Source organism: Chlamydotis macqueenii, chromosome 2 (genome assembly GCF_036417535.1).
Source record: "Chlamydotis macqueenii isolate bChlMac1 chromosome 2, bChlMac1.mat, whole genome shotgun sequence".
In the NCBI taxonomy this organism is placed as follows: domain Eukaryota; kingdom Metazoa; phylum Chordata; class Aves; order Otidiformes; family Otididae; genus Chlamydotis; species Chlamydotis macqueenii.
Window position 1 is genome coordinate 34,015,895 of NC_141557.1, and position 18,690 is coordinate 34,034,584.

An 18,690-nucleotide genomic window follows, 5' to 3' on the forward strand; every position below is an offset into this window, starting at 1 on the left:
CCCAAAGGCTACAAAAGAAATGCAGTCAGATGCACAATTAAATATGCAAAGTTTCAGTTATAACAGGAAGGGTGCAACCTGCTTAACCCCAGTACATGGGCCAAGTGTGTTTAATTGGGTGACTGTACACAGCTGAACTCTAAGACAAGGAATTCTTGTGTGTTTGGAGCTTTAAAGTTTCCAGCATTGCAGGAGAACAAACTTCTATTCTCAAGAGACAAGCACGTGCATATTCTCCCCAAGGTTCAGAAGACAGAAGCAACAACTTCATCAAAACAGCTTTCAGCAGTACAGCTCTCCATCTGAAACAGTCAGAGGGGATACTTTTTGAAACATTTTTTGTGGTAACACATCTTCTGGAAAACATGAGCACTGGGCACATTCACCTTTGCAGAATCTTATTCTCCTCATACAAATCCCACTTCTTTGTGCAGGTGCCCAGCTCATGACACTCATTACGAGTGACAGTGGGCCAAATAATGAAACTATTTGCAATTGTGCCAGAACTGCAGCGCACACAAGCATTTAAGTACAGAGTTAAGGAGAAAGATTTAAAGGTAAACGGAAAGTGGTGGTTCTCCAGATCCAAAAGCAGCTGGACAAGACATCAAATACAAATAGGCACAGAAAAGCTACTTGTCCTTAGTATGGTCACACAAGAGTACACTTCCATAAAAAAAAACCAAAACACCTTTTATTGTATCACCAGGATCCACAAGAGTAAAATCATGCCCATTTGACAATAACAAGAATTTTTAACTCCTAATATTCTTAACTGGACTATCTCTTAAATCCTACTTTTCCCTCAAACCTTAAAACAGTTCAATGATTCCCACATGTTCCGATTTACTTGTCTTTTAGGAGAACTGAGGAAAGCATACAGATCTTGGATTTTTGCAAAAAGAGGCAGGAAAATTCAGGAATCAAAACCCAATATGCAATTCCATTGCATCTCTTTTAAACGAGTGCTTTAAACACAAAAACAGAGCTTGGACTTTGCAAATAAGTTATACAGTTGCTATATTAAGAATTGTTACTAGTGATAGGTAAATACTTAAAAAAATAATTATTTTCCTGAACTAGATGTGGTGCTCAGACACTGTTAGCCACATGCAGCAGACAGGTCCGTGCCCATGCGTGTTTCTATCTGTAACCAGACAGGCACCAAGCACAGCCTGTGCCCTCCTGTGTGGACTCTACTATCAGGACAAAGGGTAAAGCAACAGCCAGCTTCTTAGGGAGCCAGAAACCGCACCTCATGAGATTAAACTAGATGGGGCTCTGTGCTGTAAGACTTTGATGTTCTCCACAGTGGGTCACATGGACCATAGAGAATGAGGTATCTCATTCATGTGAAAATTGCTCTCCTGAACATGATCCATTCAAATGAGTTAAATGCAAACCAGTGTTTGATAGCATCACCATCTCCTAAGTTTGTGACACTGGACTATTCTTGGAGCAGCTGGAGAACAGTGTTCATGCTCTTGTCAAATGTGCTTTAAAATTTTGCATGAACAGAGAGAGGATGAAGCATCACATAGCTCATCTTAACACAGCTAAATCTTTCAAATTACTCAGTCCCAAGCTCCCAAATACTCAGTTTTAGGAGTACTTGGCTACAGCTGTATATATGGGTATTCAGACCTGTCACTTGAAGTTCTGGCAATGAAACAAAATCCTAGATCTGTTTACTATGAAGACTTTTCTCTTTCCACCCATATAAAAAAAAAAAAGCAGCATCAGGAATGTGACAGACGCTTGTTTCAGTAATTAAGATGACACCTCAGTTTCTTTGGGAGCAAGTCCTACACAAGGTCACAGCAACACCTTGTCACTAGAAAATAGTACATATGAAAGATCAGCTTCATATGGAAACTCTTCTGCAAATCCCACAGCTCACCCACCTACCTCTTCCGAGCCAAGGGAGAGCTGCTTGTGAGTCCATCCCCACAACAAGGTGAAGAAGAGTTCCATACATTCCAAGATATTTCAAACAAAAGCTTCATAACCCTCAGCCACATCATAGTGGGGTCTCAAGGCTCACTGTATGGTTTGTAAGCACACGTTCACAAAAGGACTTCAACGACATTAAATGCCAAGAGGCCCCCAATGTTGTTGTAGCTGAAATTGCTGAGGAACACACCTTTGCTCAAATGAACAGGAGGCAGGGAAGAGCCACCCATGCTCAGCTCTGAGCAGAAGGCAAAATTTGCACTGACAAAAATAAGCAAGAGAGCAGCAGAATACACTTCTTACACCCTGATGCCAGCAGTGTTTTCAAAAAGGATTTTCAGCTGCCTGAAAGGGATATCCTCAATCCCAGCTAACCAGTGCTCCCAAGCACGCAAGGATGTCCAGTCAAAACAAGCTAAGGGAACTCAGGTTGCCCAAACACCCCTGCCAGAACAAGGAACTTGGTAACGAATACCTCATGGTTAAATGGACATAATATCTCCCTGTGATTTCTTCATTAATGCTTCTTCTAAGACCTTCTTTCCCTGAAGTCTTTTACTCTCACAGATTTTTATTTTTTTAAATCCCTTTTGAGCTCTCCTAGATTCCCCTGTGATTACCTTCGGCCTTTCAAGTTGTTTCCAGCACCCCTTTTCTTTTGCTCTTTTCTACCCCTACATGCCCTGATACCCTATTTAATCAATGTCTTAAAAATTGTTCTACTGAGGGGAAAGAAAAAAAAAAAGGGAGGAGGAGAGTAAAATTTGGAAAATTACAGAAACTAACTTCATACACAAACAAGATTTAAAAGTCCTTGTCCAATAAAGTAAAACATATTAAAAATGGAAACTTTGTTTTCTGGAAAGCTGCACCTATTAAGAGACAAACTCATACTTTTTTTTATTTTCCTCTCCTCACAGAAGGACAGCTACTCCAAATGATCTGAGGGGCTGACTTGCTGAAGCCCATAGAATCACCTGCTCTTTTGCAGATAAAGTCACATGTAAGTAAGAAAAGGTGAGATAGTTTCAATTGTTCATGTATTTAGAATCATAGAATTGTTTGAATTGGAAGAGACCTTAAAGATCAGCCAGTTCAAATGCCCCTGCCCTGGGCAGAGACACCTTCCACTAGACTAGGTTGCTCAAAGCCCCATCCAAACTGGCCTTGAACACTTCCAGGAATGAGGCATCCAGAACTTCTCTGGGCAACCTGTTCCAGTGCCTTACCACCCTAAAGAATTTCTTCCTTGCGTTTAATCTAAATCCACCCTCTTTCAGTTTAAAGCCATTACCTTTCAAAAGTCCCTCTCCAGCTTTCCTGTAGGCCCCCTTGAGGTACCAGAAGGCTGCTATAAGGTCTCCCCTGAGCCTTCTCTTCTCCAGGCTGACCAGCCCCAACTCTCAACCTGTCCTCACAGGAGAGGTGCTCCAGCCCTCTGATCATTTTCTCCTCTGGACTTGCTCCAACAGATCCACGTCCTTCTTATGTTGTGGGCTCCAGAGCTGGACACAGTACTCCAGGTGGGATCTCACAAAAGCAGAGTGGAGTGGCAGAATCACCTCTGTCAACCTACTGGCCATGCAGGCATTCTCTGCCCAGCCTGTATTAGTACTTAGGATTGCCCTGACCCACGTGCAGGAGCTTGCACTTGGCCTTGTTGAACTTCATGAAGTTTCAGAAGAAGAAAACTTCATTTGTTTCAGAAGTCCTTAGTTTCAAGTTCAGGGGCTGTCTCAGTACCACCCCTAACCTCCACAAAAGCCATAAGAGTTTATCATCTGAATCTGTGAGTTTAGCCTTTCTTTTTGGATGCTAGCTTGTCATATGTCTAGGCTATCTGGAACGAGCTTATTCAGATGACTGAGCAAACGCCATGAACAGTAGCAAGAGAGTTCAGCATGGTCCTTCTAGCTGCAATGTTTCTACTCTTTTACACAATAACACTTTTTTTCTTGATGCCTTTTTCCAGATGTTCCAATGTCTTATTTCCAGAAACCTGGAAACTACCAGAGAACATAGCAGGCCAAAACAGGTGCATTTGGTGGGGGAGAAAGGTGCGCTAGCAAGAGGGACAGACATGAATAAGATTGAAATCACCAAATTCAGCACTGTTTAGGTGCATATTTAAAGCAAGAGCAAGAAAGAACCACAATAAAAGGAAAAGTGGAAAGAAATTAAAATAAACTAAGCAAGGAACAGAACTGTAGGCTTACAATATGAAGCTCAAGAATAGCAAAGCAGTTTGGAAATCTGGAGTAAAAAGAAAGAAAAGGCTACACTTTTCATTACTATTAAAGAAAGTTATATACTGTTAACAAATCACCTCTAGTTTCTCTTAAAGGGGAAATAAATTGAGGCAATCCATTACCACGGATAATGGCATTTTATACAATACAATGAAGTAGAAATCTGTATTTTTTAGTTTAGTCTGCCATTCTAATCAAAGTGGAGAGGGACTAGGGGTGGGAAGAGAGAATTCGTTTGTCATAAATAGAGGCACTGCTATTAGCAGTGAAATAATGGAGTATAAAGGTATTTCCATTCTAGTTTTCATTGCAGAACTTTTTCCTGATAAAGACACTATTATACTCAACATAGTTTATTATACATTCATAACACCCAAGTTATTCATTCCTACAAACAATGCTACAAGTGTGGAATTTTTCCTGTTCCTTGCAGTGACATTTTCTTGGCTTCTTCATCTGGGAAAAATGTTTAGGCAACAACTTCCCTTTAGTGCAGTATATATAGACCCACTTGAGTTATTTGATAAAGTTCAGTGTGCTGTGCTGCATTTTCACTTTTCCAGTTCACGAAGAGTCTCAGACTCAGCTCTCTACATGTTACTGTTGAGCAAAGAGGAGGCAAAGTCAGCCATGTCACAGTTTGTACAGCTCTGTCATCCACTTGTTGCAAGTTCACTTTGAAAATTCATCTTCCATTGAGTTGCTAACAACTACTACTACCAGAAACAGGGAAGAGAGATGAAAAATCACCTTCTCTGTGTAATGAGGTTGTCTTTTCTCAAAGAGCAGAGCACTCTCTCTTTCCAGAAAGACTCTGGAGCTTTCTGATACAACAAATGATCTCTTGCTCCATAGCAAAACACCTCACTTATGATTATTAATCAGCACTGAGTTTGAATAAGATTCTATTGAACTTTTCCACATATTTCTTAGAGAGCAATGTGGCAAGTAAATCACAGCTTTCTGGAGATTAGTCTATGTAATTTAAATCCCATATATTTAGCAATACTACATTTCAACAGGGCTTGCACATTTATAAAACTACTACATTCAAACATTTTAGCTACATATAGATCCCTGCTTGGTGACAAGCAATCTCTTTTTTCCTTCTATATCAACAAGAATACAACTGCAGACTAGCATTATTAATTGCAAACTCCAGCAATTTTGAAGTTCAATTTTATATGAGATTTCTTTCTGTCATAATTCAAGTTCTCTACAAAATAGAACCTAGTATTTTTCTAAGGAACACCATTTTCTGGTTTCACTGAGTATTTCGCTAAATGACCAATGAATGTCTGTTCCCAACTGCAGCCACATCAAATATTTTCAGTGTGCAAGCAGGAAGACAGACAACATTGAGAAAAATGACAGAACACAGCTTCTAAAACACCATTCCCAGATCTTTGAGGTAATTTGGCAAAAATACAGCAAACTGACTAGTTTTGAACAGCAGCATTAGTATCACCATACACTATCCATCCAAAATCAGAGGCTTCCCTTACCCCAAATGGTGGATACGAAGCAGCAGCAGCAGCGGAGGCAACACTCACTGCGGGAGGTGGTATTCCTGAAGAAGAAGGTGGGAACAGACCCAAGGCATTCAGATTTAATCCAGGAATTAAATGTGCTTGAAGCTGCAATGAAAGAAGAGTTATTTAAGATTTACAAGCATGGTTATTAACTTTAATAAAAATCTTGGTTGGCATAGGCTATTAACCTTTTTGGAAGATGACAGTATACTATTTAAAAAAAAAAAAAAAAAAAATCTCTATTACCCCAAGGAGTCTGCTTGAAACTTATTTCCCAAACATATGCACAGACCAATGTAGTAGCAAAGACAGGTGGGAATCAGTGAAACTTAATCGGTGAAACATATGATAAACTTTATAGCAAGTAATTCAGGCAAATAGTAATTTATTTTCAGAGTGAACAAAATTAGAGAAATAATACAATATTTTTGGCTTTATACTACACAGACAACTCTGTATAGAGAAAGCCCTGACTTTTCATATACTGGGAGTACATGCCACACTATAACCCCATCCTCCCTCCCATAGCCTTTCCCTCCCATGCCTTGTAAAAGATGAAGTAAGATACCCCTAGCATTTGCTGGGAAAGCATTAACTATAAGATTTCCTGTCCCTTACTTGACTGAACCTGAGAGAAGTGGCAGCATTGTGTGCTAGGAAACATTTGTTGTCCATGATACAAAACTTGTCAGTGCTTGTTATTGCCTAGTAATATGACTATGCTAAACTACAACACTTTAGAAGTACCTCAGCTAGAGACAGACCCCATCTCAGGCCATCAAGATAAACCAAACATGAGACACTAACAAAAACTCCCAAAACTTCACCAACCAAAAAGCTATCCTAATAATCTGTACAAACTAAACTTGAAATCCATCCAGTAACAGAGGTAGTTTTCTGCTTAACACACCTTTGCCAAACAGCGGAGCAGCCTCAAGCTCACACCATGTTCCTGCTCACCACATGAAGCAAGAATGTACCACTACGAAATACTTTATTCTCTCCTCGTGTGTAATTTGTGTCCTGCAATTTGCTTACAATATGGGAAGGAGGGGGAAAGCAGAGACACTATACTGTGGCCCGTAGAGAAACTCCAATTAGCAATTTCTAGAATATCAGACTACTGTAAACTGAAAAAAATATTTCCAGTCTGATTCTAGACCATAAGATTTGGATGCACACACGAAAAGCTCTTCATAGCTGATAGAAAAAAAAATCTCAATCGTTTCTCAATATACATTAGTAATACTTTGGCAAACTAATAAGGTGTGTTGTTTTTATTATATAATCACCAATCATCTTTGAATAACTAAATCATCAAGCCTTTATCATCAAGATCAAGAAATACCTTAATAAAGCCTTCTTAAATTAAATAATTGAAAGCAGGAGAGATTCTTCTTTCATATGTTGTTATGCTTTTAACATGAAAAGACTGGGAGTCACTACTTTAAGAAACAAACTAGAGCATGTAAACCGCAATAGCAAGTAAACACACATTCTTTTAGGTTTTTGCAACGAGAAAAAAAAAAGTAAAATGCTCATTCGTTTCCTCAATCTAAATCAATTTCTCAGTTCCTGTACTCAAAATAAACCAGAAAAAGCCTTCATTAAAATTGCACACATAAATAAATAATAAAAAACCTTGCCTAAGCCCCACACATGAGTACAGGAGGCAACAGAGAGAGGTTGCAACAGGGAAATTCTGATTGGCTGTTCGGAAAGAAATTTTCACCTGAGTGAAGTCAGAGTGAGTCAGAGCACAGGCTGGCTAGAAGGAGACTGTAGACTCTACTCATAGAGATGTTTTAAAAGGGACAAGTCCCTACACAACCTCATTTAACTTTGAAGCTGGCCCTATATTGAGCAACCCCCTTGGCTGGGGCAGGTGACCTCCAGAAGTCCCTCACACCTAAATCTTTCTGTGGTTCTAGTTTTAGAAAGGGCTCATGAAACGAGACCACTCACATTCATAGCAGCAATATCATTTTCATAGGACTCCCTGATTTTCTTCATAATTTCTTCCTCAGCCTTGGCACAAGTTTCAATACTGCCTTTAACTGTAATGGTCCTTTCCGGATTATAGAGTGTCAAATCCTGCAATCTGCAGATGAAACAGAAGCACAGTTAATTAGCAAACAGCAGAGGGTAATCCAAATTTATCATTCGAGTGCGATGACATCCGAGCATGTCGAGTTTGCCCTTCAAGGAGTGTAGTATCAGTTCATAACAGGGCTCACATACAAGTTCTCAGAGAATCTGGAGAAACTCCAGCCTCACAGCAAACTCAACAAAAACCACTGCGGCAAGGTTTGGTATCAGATGGTTGATATGTGCTTAGGTGCAACACAAGATGGAAACCCCCACGCTCTGTAGGAACACGACCTGCAGAGCAGTGCAGCACCGTTCAGCTTCACACTCAGCCCTACCAACAAAGAGGGCTTCAGACATTTAGACATCCCAGAAACAGAGACCATGAGAAACTTCCCTTTCCTTCAGAACAACAGCAGATTCCTTTAAGGAAGGAGGGGAAAAAAGCCCAACCCTCAGTGAAACTGCAGGAGAGCCTCCAAATCCTCATAATGGGAAAACCAAAAGCTGTGTGCAAGTCAACATTTGCTGTGAAACACTAGTAACTCCTTGGTGAAAATGAAAGGGTTACAGCATTAAACTCTAGTGCTTCGTTAGGTAACAAATGCTGACCTAGGATGGTAACATGGAATAAACCTACTGGGAAGCCATGGCATATCCATGTACTAAGAAAAGGTGAGTTGAAGGGGTGAAGGCGGGGGGGAGGAAAAAAAAAAAAAAAAAAAAAAAAAAAAGAGGGAAAAAAAAAGTCAAAGCAGGATGCAGGAGGGGTCAGGAAGCCCACAGCAGGAAGGAGGGAGGAAGAAGCATGCAAGGTTGCTTTCTTGCGCAGCAGGCAGCGCGGCAACCTGCGCATCTCAGTTAAGCAGTGGCAAGCACGAAATGCATCCAACCAAGCAATCCTTGAGTTTCCAGTGTGCGAGCACTGAGTTACTACTTCAGGAGGGAAGTGGCGGAAAATACCCCCAAAGGAGAGAGGAAACACTTTCCCAAACTAGCTGCCTTACTTTAACTTTATGGACAAGCTTACCAAAAAGCCTAAATGAAGAGATCAGGAGAAAGACTAATTAGACAAAACAGAATCAATGGGCAGATATGCTCTCTTACGTATCAATTAAACCAGGTGAATTCATGGGGCTATTTCAGGCATTGTATGGCAAGTATGATCTTGAGGCCAAGATTTTAATGCAAATAAACCATTAACTTGCTAAATTACAAAATACTCTGCAAGTGTTTATAGACAATGTGTTATTTGTGTCATCATCAATAAAGACAAGTCACTTTCACAGAATGAAGATCATTATCTCATTTACTCTGTACATATTTTTTTCCTTTAAGACATAGCATTAAGACTCTGTGTACTGTTTGCAAACAAAACATTCATGCCAACACATTTGGTAGAGCATTCTGGCCTTACAAAATCTGTTATTGAAACAGACTTATTTGGGTACTTTTTCTCCAATTAGATTTGCTTCTTTTCCTCAGACTAATTCCATAAACATTTACATACTTTGAAGAAGGTCACAGGTTCTTTCACCCAATTTTGAGTTTCCTCTTTTTGAGGGACCTCATTCACTCTTAGCTTCCTTGCCTTCATTTGAGCTATCTTCTGCAGTATGATTTTTTTTCCCCACCGTCTCCCGCATATATTCACACCTCTTCATACGTCTTCCAAACCTTCTCCCTTTCCTACAGCCTACAAGCCTTATTCTCACCCTTTCTGGCTCAAGCCTAAGTACAGAATGCCTTCAAATGCTTGGAAGTTCACTCCAGAGTATTCATTATTCAAGAACAGGAGGTTCTCTGAAGATATTTCTTCAGGGTAAAACTACTATTAACAGCCAACCTTCTACAGAGATGTTGATCTAATCACTGATTTGCAGATTTCCAGTGAAGGTGAAAACTCCTCTTTAATCTCAGCTAAATTTGAACAGGTCTCAGTTACCTTCACAAACCCACAGACCAGAAGCTTCTACTTTGAAGCAGACTAGTCAATGTATCCCTGTTTGGCTGCTAGTGAACAAGAGGGACAGAACTGCTACTAAAAATACTTTTCAGTATTAGAATCATTGAACAGTTTGGGGTGGAAGAGACCTTTAAAGGCCATCTAGTCTAATCCCCCTGCAAGGAGCAGGGACATCTTCAACCAGATCAGGTTGCTCAGAGCCCCGTCCAACCTGACCTGGAATGTTTCCAGAGATGGGGCATCTACCACCTCTCTGGGCAGCTATTTTACTTGTTTTATTTCCTTCCCTCTTGTCCAAAAATCTCATCTATACCAGAAACTAAGACATACTAGTTTCACTCATTTTCACATATAGCTCAGAACTGATCCAGGCTTATATTTTAAAACACTCGTTATTACATATGGTATAATATATGAAAAACAACTGATACTTAAAAATATAGTCTAACATGGGCTCCACGTAGCCTATGTTATTTTTAGGCTTGCTTTTGACCGAATTTACAACAAAGACTCACTGCTTACATTAAATTTAACTTAGCTTAAGTAACAGTTTAATGCATGTAATGGAAAGGCCTCCAAAAGGCTGTTATCTCAGCCTTTGAGACATACATAATATTTCTGTAAGAACTCTGTACCTGAATGTACCGCAGCGGCATTGCTGCTATTTGAGACATCTCACCAAAAGATCAGGCCACTGAAAACTTACGGAGATATCGTGATTTTAGTATCTGTGTCCTGTTCAATTTTCTTCAGGTTTCTTCCTTCTTTGCCAATAAGTCGTCCAACAAAGTTGTTATGCGCCAATATCTTCAAGGGAATTTCTTCTGTACTGTAATGGAGGTTACACCCAGTGAGACTTTCGGAGATCAGAGTGCAAGTTTTTACACATGTCACAGATAAACTTTATTTTCATAGACATGTCTACAACTCCCATTCGCTTACACATGTTTATACTAGATGCAGAACGAGTCCAAGTGCAAGGTACATTTCAGCACTATCATCTATACCTTCATCGTAACATACCTGCTAAATAACACGCAGGCTGAAATAGAAGAGATGTTCAGAAGGAAGAAATATATTTTAAAGCTTTTAATGAGAACTCTAAACTTGTTATGCTCACTCTTATTAAAAGCTATTAGTTACTCAAGAAACTCCAGTATTTGATTCAGTTCACCTCAAAGTTACAGCCAGGCAATGGTTGAAAACAGATGCGTGCTTGGGCTAATTAGGCAAGTAAACTGTCCTAAAAGGAAAGTAGGTTCCTTTACCTACTTAAATATGGATAATGACAACAAAAATTCACTTCACAGTTTTTGAAGACTACATCTTTAAATTGAGTCAACAAGAACTCAGAATTTTTAATGCTTCCACAATGAAATGCCTTCTACTCACAATTTAGTATCTTGAGCTTCCTTTTGCATAATCTCCATAATAATTTTACAAGCTGTTGAGCAGCCTTCAGGAGTTGAGTGGATGGTAATTGGTTTCTCAGCAGCACCTGCATTCTCTTTACGATGAATATCAATTCTTGAAAGAAAGAAAAACACTAATGGTAACCACGTACTGTATGGTAAACCTTGCATATTTCCAACTCTCATAAAACTAATTTATTTTGAGCTAACACTGACTATATTTAAGTGGTTTAATTTTGCTAAGTACACAACTACTTAAGCATCTCCTAAATACAATTTCTGGTGCATTTTTAAAAGCCTCTCCCATCCTGATTTTACCAGCTAAACCCCATCTTTGTGGACAGTGGGATCTCCTTTCCTCATTAAACTCCCATCAAGATATTCAAGGGAGTTGTTAGATAGACAATCTGTGGTAAACCACTGAAGACAAGCTTTCCTAATATTACATCACCAACCCCGTCACTCCACTAATAACAATTGTGCAGCTACAATACAGTCAAGCTTTGTCCCATTTTGTCTTTTTTTAATGACCTCAGCAGCAAGTTGCCTAGCACTTCTCTGCTAGCAAGTAGCACTATGGCATTTGCATTCATCCTCAAGATTGCTTTCCCATGCTTTTTAAGCCTAAGATTCATCCTGATATTACCTTTCCTCTAGCTCCACACTTTATCACCCTAAAACTAGTCTACATTATGGTTTATGTAGCTCTAGGAATTTAAGAAAAATTAATTATGACCTGCATCAAGACAATGCCTTGGATATTATTTGTCCTCTAGCAATAACTGCAGGTCATATATACTTTCCACCTCTGCTTTTTGCTTCCTCCTCCCCCAAATCATAGCTGTTTCCAAACTTAAACGACCATGTTGCTTTTCAATCAACCCCTTTATTTTTCCAGTTCTTTCTAATACTGAAAATTCATTTTGTTTCATGACACAGTATTTTCTAAGAAGCCCATGACAATCCTTGGTGCAACTGGAAGTAGATGACATTTTTTTTTTATCCTCAAACCAATGAAAACATCATTCTTGAAGTCGCATGTCTGTAAAGTTAGCAACCTGTGATTATTTCTGATCTATCCAGCCTTCTTTTAAGAGATAAAAGCTTTCCTTATGCCAGTCTTCAGGATTTTTATAGTCCAAGAATTAGAAGTTTTAGATATCACCTGAAAAATTGGTTACCCATAGGCAAACTACAATCAAGTCTTGTCATGACACCACAAATCTCAAACTCATGTTGTAAAACACAGCAGTCTCATGGGTTACAAAATGCTAATGAGAGGTTGGAAGGAGCATCATGATAATCTCAGGTCTGGGGCGGGGAAGGGGAGCCTGTTTGTTGGGGGCTGTCATTAGAGAGGACTCCCTTATCCTCATTAACTGCTCTCAAAACTGAAGCCACTCACCCTCACACCCCTCACATGCAGCTTGTTTCCAGGTCCTTCCTGCTGGAACTACAGAGCCAAGGGCTCATACCAGCGTACTGCTGAACGCAGCATCTTTCACTCTCCACTCTTAGGGGTATCCTGGAAGAATTTTTTGAATACCATCCCCACTCCCTCTGCATTTGCACTGAGCTCTTCCTTGTGGGTAGGGATTTAACATGCACTGAAGATAATCTCCCGAGACCCTAGTGCCCTAAGCTTCTTAGGTCACTTAGCAGCTTGCTTTTTGCCTCCCGTGCATTTCCTTAATCTGTGTTTTAGTGTGGTCTGCAACTCAACAGCAACAAATGTATTCACCAGAAATACATGGGGAGGAGCCGTAAGGAGTAGTGAGGGGAGACAGGAAGATTTTTGGTTTGTTTTGGTTTGTTCCCCACCACCTTGAATTGAAAACATTTATAAGTCCTAAGAATGCCTTAAACTAAACTAAAGCTAGGATAAACACTTAAAGGCTCAGATATGTCATCACACTGACTGTATATCCCACAGACCAATATATTATAGCTCTTTCAGTTTCACTTTTTGTGCCAGAATCTTATTAGTACGTCTATAAACAAATTCTCTGGCGTCAAGTACCACCCTACTAGCACTGCCTAATTTTTTTTATTTATTTTTTTTTTAAAAAGGAGAAACAAGTCAGCTAGTATTTGAACATCTGTCAAGGACAGAATCCAGTCTTGCAAAAGACTTCCTGTTCACTGTTATCTTCCTTTGCTCTCTGACCACACACATTAGTTGTGAAGTTTTACAAGTTTCCCCTTACATGAAAGATGAGGATGCAATATTAAAGCTTACAATTACAGGGGGTTTTTTTAAGTAGCTTACTTGGACTGTGTCTGCTTTGTAATGTTTCTGATTGTCGCTCCTTCTTTCCCAATAATGGCTCCTACAAACTGTGTGGGAACCAGCATCCGCAGGGGAACGTCCGACTGGGGTTTCTGCCTTGTGGTTGCGCCGGGTGACCCTTGCCTTGGAGGACCCCTCTGTCCAAACCCACGTCTTCCCTGGGGATGTTGTTGTGGAGGTTGCTGGGCTGCCATTTCATCAGGGATGTATGCAACTTTCAAGGAATAGTTTTCAAGCTGAAACCCGTTCAGTTTTTCTATTGCTCTGTTTATTTGCAAAGGGAAGGAGAGAGGAGGAAAAAAACAAAACAAAACAAAACGCAATCACATACAGGGCCTTATGAAATGACATGTCATTCAGGTGTAGACTTCTGCTCTTTCTAAATCACATGACAAAGCTACAAGTTGGTTCCAAGATGAAAATTACATTCAAAATTCTACAGTCAAGCTTTTGATTACACTTTTTTCTTTTTCTTTTTTTCAAGTCGCCATATTAAGGACTACAAGTTGGTTCTTGCTTGCTCTGGGCTTCTGTGCACTTTAAAGGTTTTGCTGGTGCAACCCTATCAGCAAAACCTCAGAGGAGACAGAGCTTATACACTCAAAAGCATTCTTTTGCCTGATTTAATTTAAATCAGTTTCCCAAATAGAATTAAAGCTGCACCAGAGGAAAAACCTTTTAGCTACTATCACAGCACCTTCATTAGGTTTTTTGCCAGCACAGCTATTTGTCTGGAGTTTTTTTTCCAATAGCTGACATAGCTATGACAGAAAAAAAAAAACCAAACAAAAAACAACAACAAAAAAAACCCAACCAAACAAACAAAAAAATAAACCACACAGCAACAAAACAGACAGACAGCTCCTGGTCAGTTCTCAGCAGGAAAGAAAGCATTCAAAGCCAGCCAATGGCATTTGAAACACCTCTTTGCAGACCAGGACAGCACCTTGCAACTTACCAACTCGTCATGTTGTATGCAGGTTTAAAAGTTAACTGGGAAATTAAAACTGACATGTCTGTTAAGCTCTCCATTGATGCAAAGGTGCATTTATTTGGTATTTCAAGTTTTCCTGAGCTTTTAAGCAAAGCAGAGCCCTCTTAAATATCAGAGGGATATTACCCAAACATACACAATGCACTCGCGCCGTGGTCCGTCGCACCGAATAACCACCCTCTTGCTCAGCTCTCCCTCTGCCCAGCCCCTCTTTCTAACCAAGGTTAGAAAGTCTGCAAGTTGACCTAACCTGCTGGTCTCCTCCTTTTCACAGAGGGAGCACAACTCTAAATTTTAAAAATGTAGATTTCTGGAAGGTAGAAGATCTTCCACTCACAAACACAGTAGAGTCAAGATGATGAAAGATCCAGGAAACAGTAGGAAAAACTAAGCTACACACAACACGCTGGTAAGCCAGTGGTATAAAATTAACACATTTGCCCAAGAAAGATATTTCCAGTTTCGCAACAGAAGGCATATTATTCAGATTATCAGCAATATGATAGATATACAGATATCACTGAAACATGCATTGATTTGGGGTAGTTTATAAATGCCAGGCTTAATCTTGGATCAAAGATCACTGATAGATTTTGTTTAAAGGCAAAATTAAAATTAAAAACAGTAGTGAGAGGGAGGGAGTTTCCATCTCATATTAAAGAACCCACCAACATTTTCATTAAAAAACTCCAGGAACCACAGGCTCTGGAGCAAGGACTCTGAAATTCAGAAACTTAACCCAGTCCCTCCGTTCATGTACATTTGCAGGTGGTTACCGCCAGTTTACCAAACACTACCTTCAGCAACACCTTTATTCCTGCCTCCACTGCAGAGATAAAGGACGATACCAGCCAGTCACCTAAATTTTCGAGGGTAGCCAGTGAAAAGCACTACTCACCTCCCAGATGTCCCATTTGACAGTCTGGGTCTCAAGCAGCAGCTCTGCAGGTTAGAAGTGGTACGTGGGTACTGAGGATAACACGCCCCTCAAACAGGGGTTGAACCAGCTTCCTCAAAATACTTCAGTCAGATAGTAAAGCGTTAATGAGAACAGAAATAATTTGTGTTTTTGGATCGGTGTTTAATAAAGGCAGGTAATAAATAAGGCCCAAGGCAACATCAATGAACAAAGAAAGAAAAATATTGAATAACTGATCAGTGCTCATTAAATACTTTTGTTCGCCAAATGAGACATGGGTCCCTTGGGAACAAGGCGGGAGTGTAATTGTTCCCGTAACAGAAGAATCTCTTACAGCATATGACAAGAGAGCTGGATTAAAATTTGCTGAGGCTCTTTCAAAGCTGACATTCCTTAGCTTTTACTCCATGGACTTTGAAAAGCATTTTATTTACACAGAAAGCCATATTTACAAACAGTAAGGGCAGTGAGCAGCCGAACTAGTAAAACTTGTGTTCCTGTGGATTTGGCTCAAGTTTTAGTTTCTGCATAGATGTCCAATGCCATTTCACTGAAGTCTCTCTCCATGGAGATCCTATCTGGGAAAGCGGTCTGGAGCCTTTCATTTTTATGCAACCTGAACATACTAAGTTCTTGTTGGTTGCAAGTGTCTGAGACCTATCTTTCTGGGTTGAGGTCTACTGAAATCAGCCAAAAAAGCTCAATCAATACCAGGGACGGAAATGGCACCACCAAACAGTGCAGTTGCACAAGCCCTGTTTCTTTTGGAATCAAACCTCAAGATGTTGGAGACATGAACACCAACAATTTCGCAAACGGGCTGGTAGGCTCCAGATCGACATCCATCCCAACTCATTCCCTTCCATGCATTCCCTTGACAAGTTCAGACGTTGCTTCTTTCACAAAATGCTTCAATCTCCTCTGGCTTTAAAATGTCTTAGACCAGAATCCCAGCACCAATACAGAAGCTCACATTAAAATCAGTGCATGAGACTTCTCACTGTGCCTTAGAAGTGGGAGGGGAGGAAAAAACTAGGCTTTTTGTTTGCAACCAAGCTACATACCTATTATACTTTCACAACAAACATTATACAGCAAAACCTGACATATACATGCCATACTTATCCTGGAAAGAAGATTGGAATTTTTCTACTTAAGAGCAATTTATAAAAAGCTAAATGGTTCTATATGACTATAAGGACTTTAAATTCAAAGCAAACTGAGAAAAGCTCATTTGCCATTGTGGAAAATCAATTATGCCAGCAGTGAACAATCCCTGGCCACCAAAGCCATATGATGACATGGAAAAACAACACACTTGTAAATACTGGATGGGTTGGTTTTGAGCAAGCATTTGAAGGCAAACCTGTTTTAAAGTTCACTTCTCTAGGCGGATACTACAGTATCTGCAGTATTGTATACTATGTTCTCTAGTATACTAGAGATACTACAGTAGTATCACTTGTTGAAATTAATCTAGGTATTTACAGATAAAACTTTAAAATAACTATATAACCCTTTGAGTCAGAGAGCTCTCCATATTTTACAGGCTGACTTGTTTTATAGTTTGACTTGTTCAAGCGACAAGAAGTCAGAAGAGCTGGTAATTAAATACTGCTCTCCCAAGCCTTTTATAGGACTGACGTTTCCTACTGTACGCTGCTGTACGCTGATTTGGACGCACACAGGGGAATGCCAAGATAACCAATTTTCGGTGATGCAGTGAATGCAGCGCTCTAGTGCATTTCTTACGGAAGATACAAGCCTACAGCTTTTGAAAGGTCACTTTGGCTGTTGAGCCTGGCCTTCACTTTCCAACATTTGACAGTTTTCACTAGGTTTTTAGAGTCTTGTCATACACCTTTAACTGTTCTGAACTATTTTTTATCAATTTTGTGACACAAAACATAGGGTTGGAATCGGGCAAGGTGATGGCTCAGCAGTCCTTCAGCACCATAACAAGCCCAAAACTTCAGAGGCATCTAGGCACGGCCTCAGGGTGGAGGGTGGGGCGACAAAAAATAAACTAAGAAGAGGGATGAGTGATAAAGAACTGTCTTCAAGATGAATGCAAAATTCCTATAAAACAGCACCTAAGACAGCACTTGCTATCAGGAGAGCCATCTCTGCTCCCTGGGAAGGCCTGAGCCTCACAGGAAAGCAAGTGACTGGTTCTTCACAACACTAGTGGCACCTGTTTCAGTCAAGGATATCATCATTGTTGCAGTCCACCAAATAGATGTTAAATCCAGCTCCTTTTTTAAAGCACATACTCACATTGACCTACCACCTCGGAAACACAAGTCTAAACCACAGCAACACCACACCTCTGCCTTTCCAGAAAGGCCTCTGCCTTCCCAAACAGGGCTGGGGGCGGGGTGGGGGGAACGACAGTCTCCTTGCACGACCACAAGTTAATAAAGGCCATGCAGGTTACCTCTGTCAGAGGGCACTACAGGTACCTACTGAAAAAAACAACACCACAAACCATCTTTTATGCAAGGACTAAAGGCCTTTGAGTCACTTAATTAGGGTAAAGACAGAGAAAAATTCAGTAAACTTCCTCATTATAGGTGCCCTCCTCTTCAAAATCTTCTTCAAAAATTAATATTTCATGGAAATAGATGTTTCTCTTTCATATACCAGCAAGAGCTGGTACACAAGAATCTCATAGCATCGTTCAGAATTTTTTTATAAAACAAATTGATTAAGAGACTGCAGCGACTACTGCCTCTGTTCTGCTAAGATCTATAGCAGCCTGGCTTACATTCACGTGACATCTGCTCAGAAGTAAGAGGATCGCTACATAAAAATGAAGCCTTTAAACAAATATTTTGTAAATTAGTCACCTGAGGTTTTCCCATCAAAATGACATCTCACCGCTGTCCTCTTGTAAGATCCCTATGAGAGCATGTTTGCCCAGCCTTCTCCCTTCTAATGCTAGTGGAGGTTAAACATCCTAGATAAATGAATACAATAAAAACACCGAGTCTTGTGCTGGAAATCATTCATCCATTGATAGCGTGATGACACTAAGCGCTAGATGGAGAACATATTTCACTCCCACATGCAGCCTGTATGTACACCACCTTTTTTTTTTTCCTTCTTGAACAGACACATTTGCATACCGGGGAGATAGGTATACATGGTAATTTTTCTTTGGCATAATTATATTTTTTGCATTAAATAAAAATATAGTTTTCATTAGTATTTCTGAAAATAAAAGCAAAAAAAAAAATCTAGGCTTATAATAATACACGACTGAATTTTCAGTATTATCGTTCCTA

The 18,690-nt window shown here is 39.9% G+C and overlaps 1 protein-coding gene across 1 annotated transcript in view; it reads right to left on the minus strand.

Annotated features, from left to right (window-relative positions):
- IGF2BP3 (insulin like growth factor 2 mRNA binding protein 3) overlaps nt 1-18,690 on the minus strand; it is a 121,553-nt gene that overhangs the window by 26,691 nt on the left and 76,172 nt on the right. Inside the window, exons 6-10 of the mRNA XM_086742520.1 lie at nt 13,470-13,754; nt 11,181-11,315; nt 10,495-10,617; nt 7,700-7,835; nt 5,708-5,839 (exon numbers count right to left, since the gene is read on the minus strand). Coding sequence (XP_086598646.1) covers nt 5,708-5,839; nt 7,700-7,835; nt 10,495-10,617; nt 11,181-11,315; nt 13,470-13,754 — 811 coding nt within the window. The remainder of the gene's footprint in view (nt 1-5,707; nt 5,840-7,699; nt 7,836-10,494; nt 10,618-11,180; nt 11,316-13,469; nt 13,755-18,690) is intronic.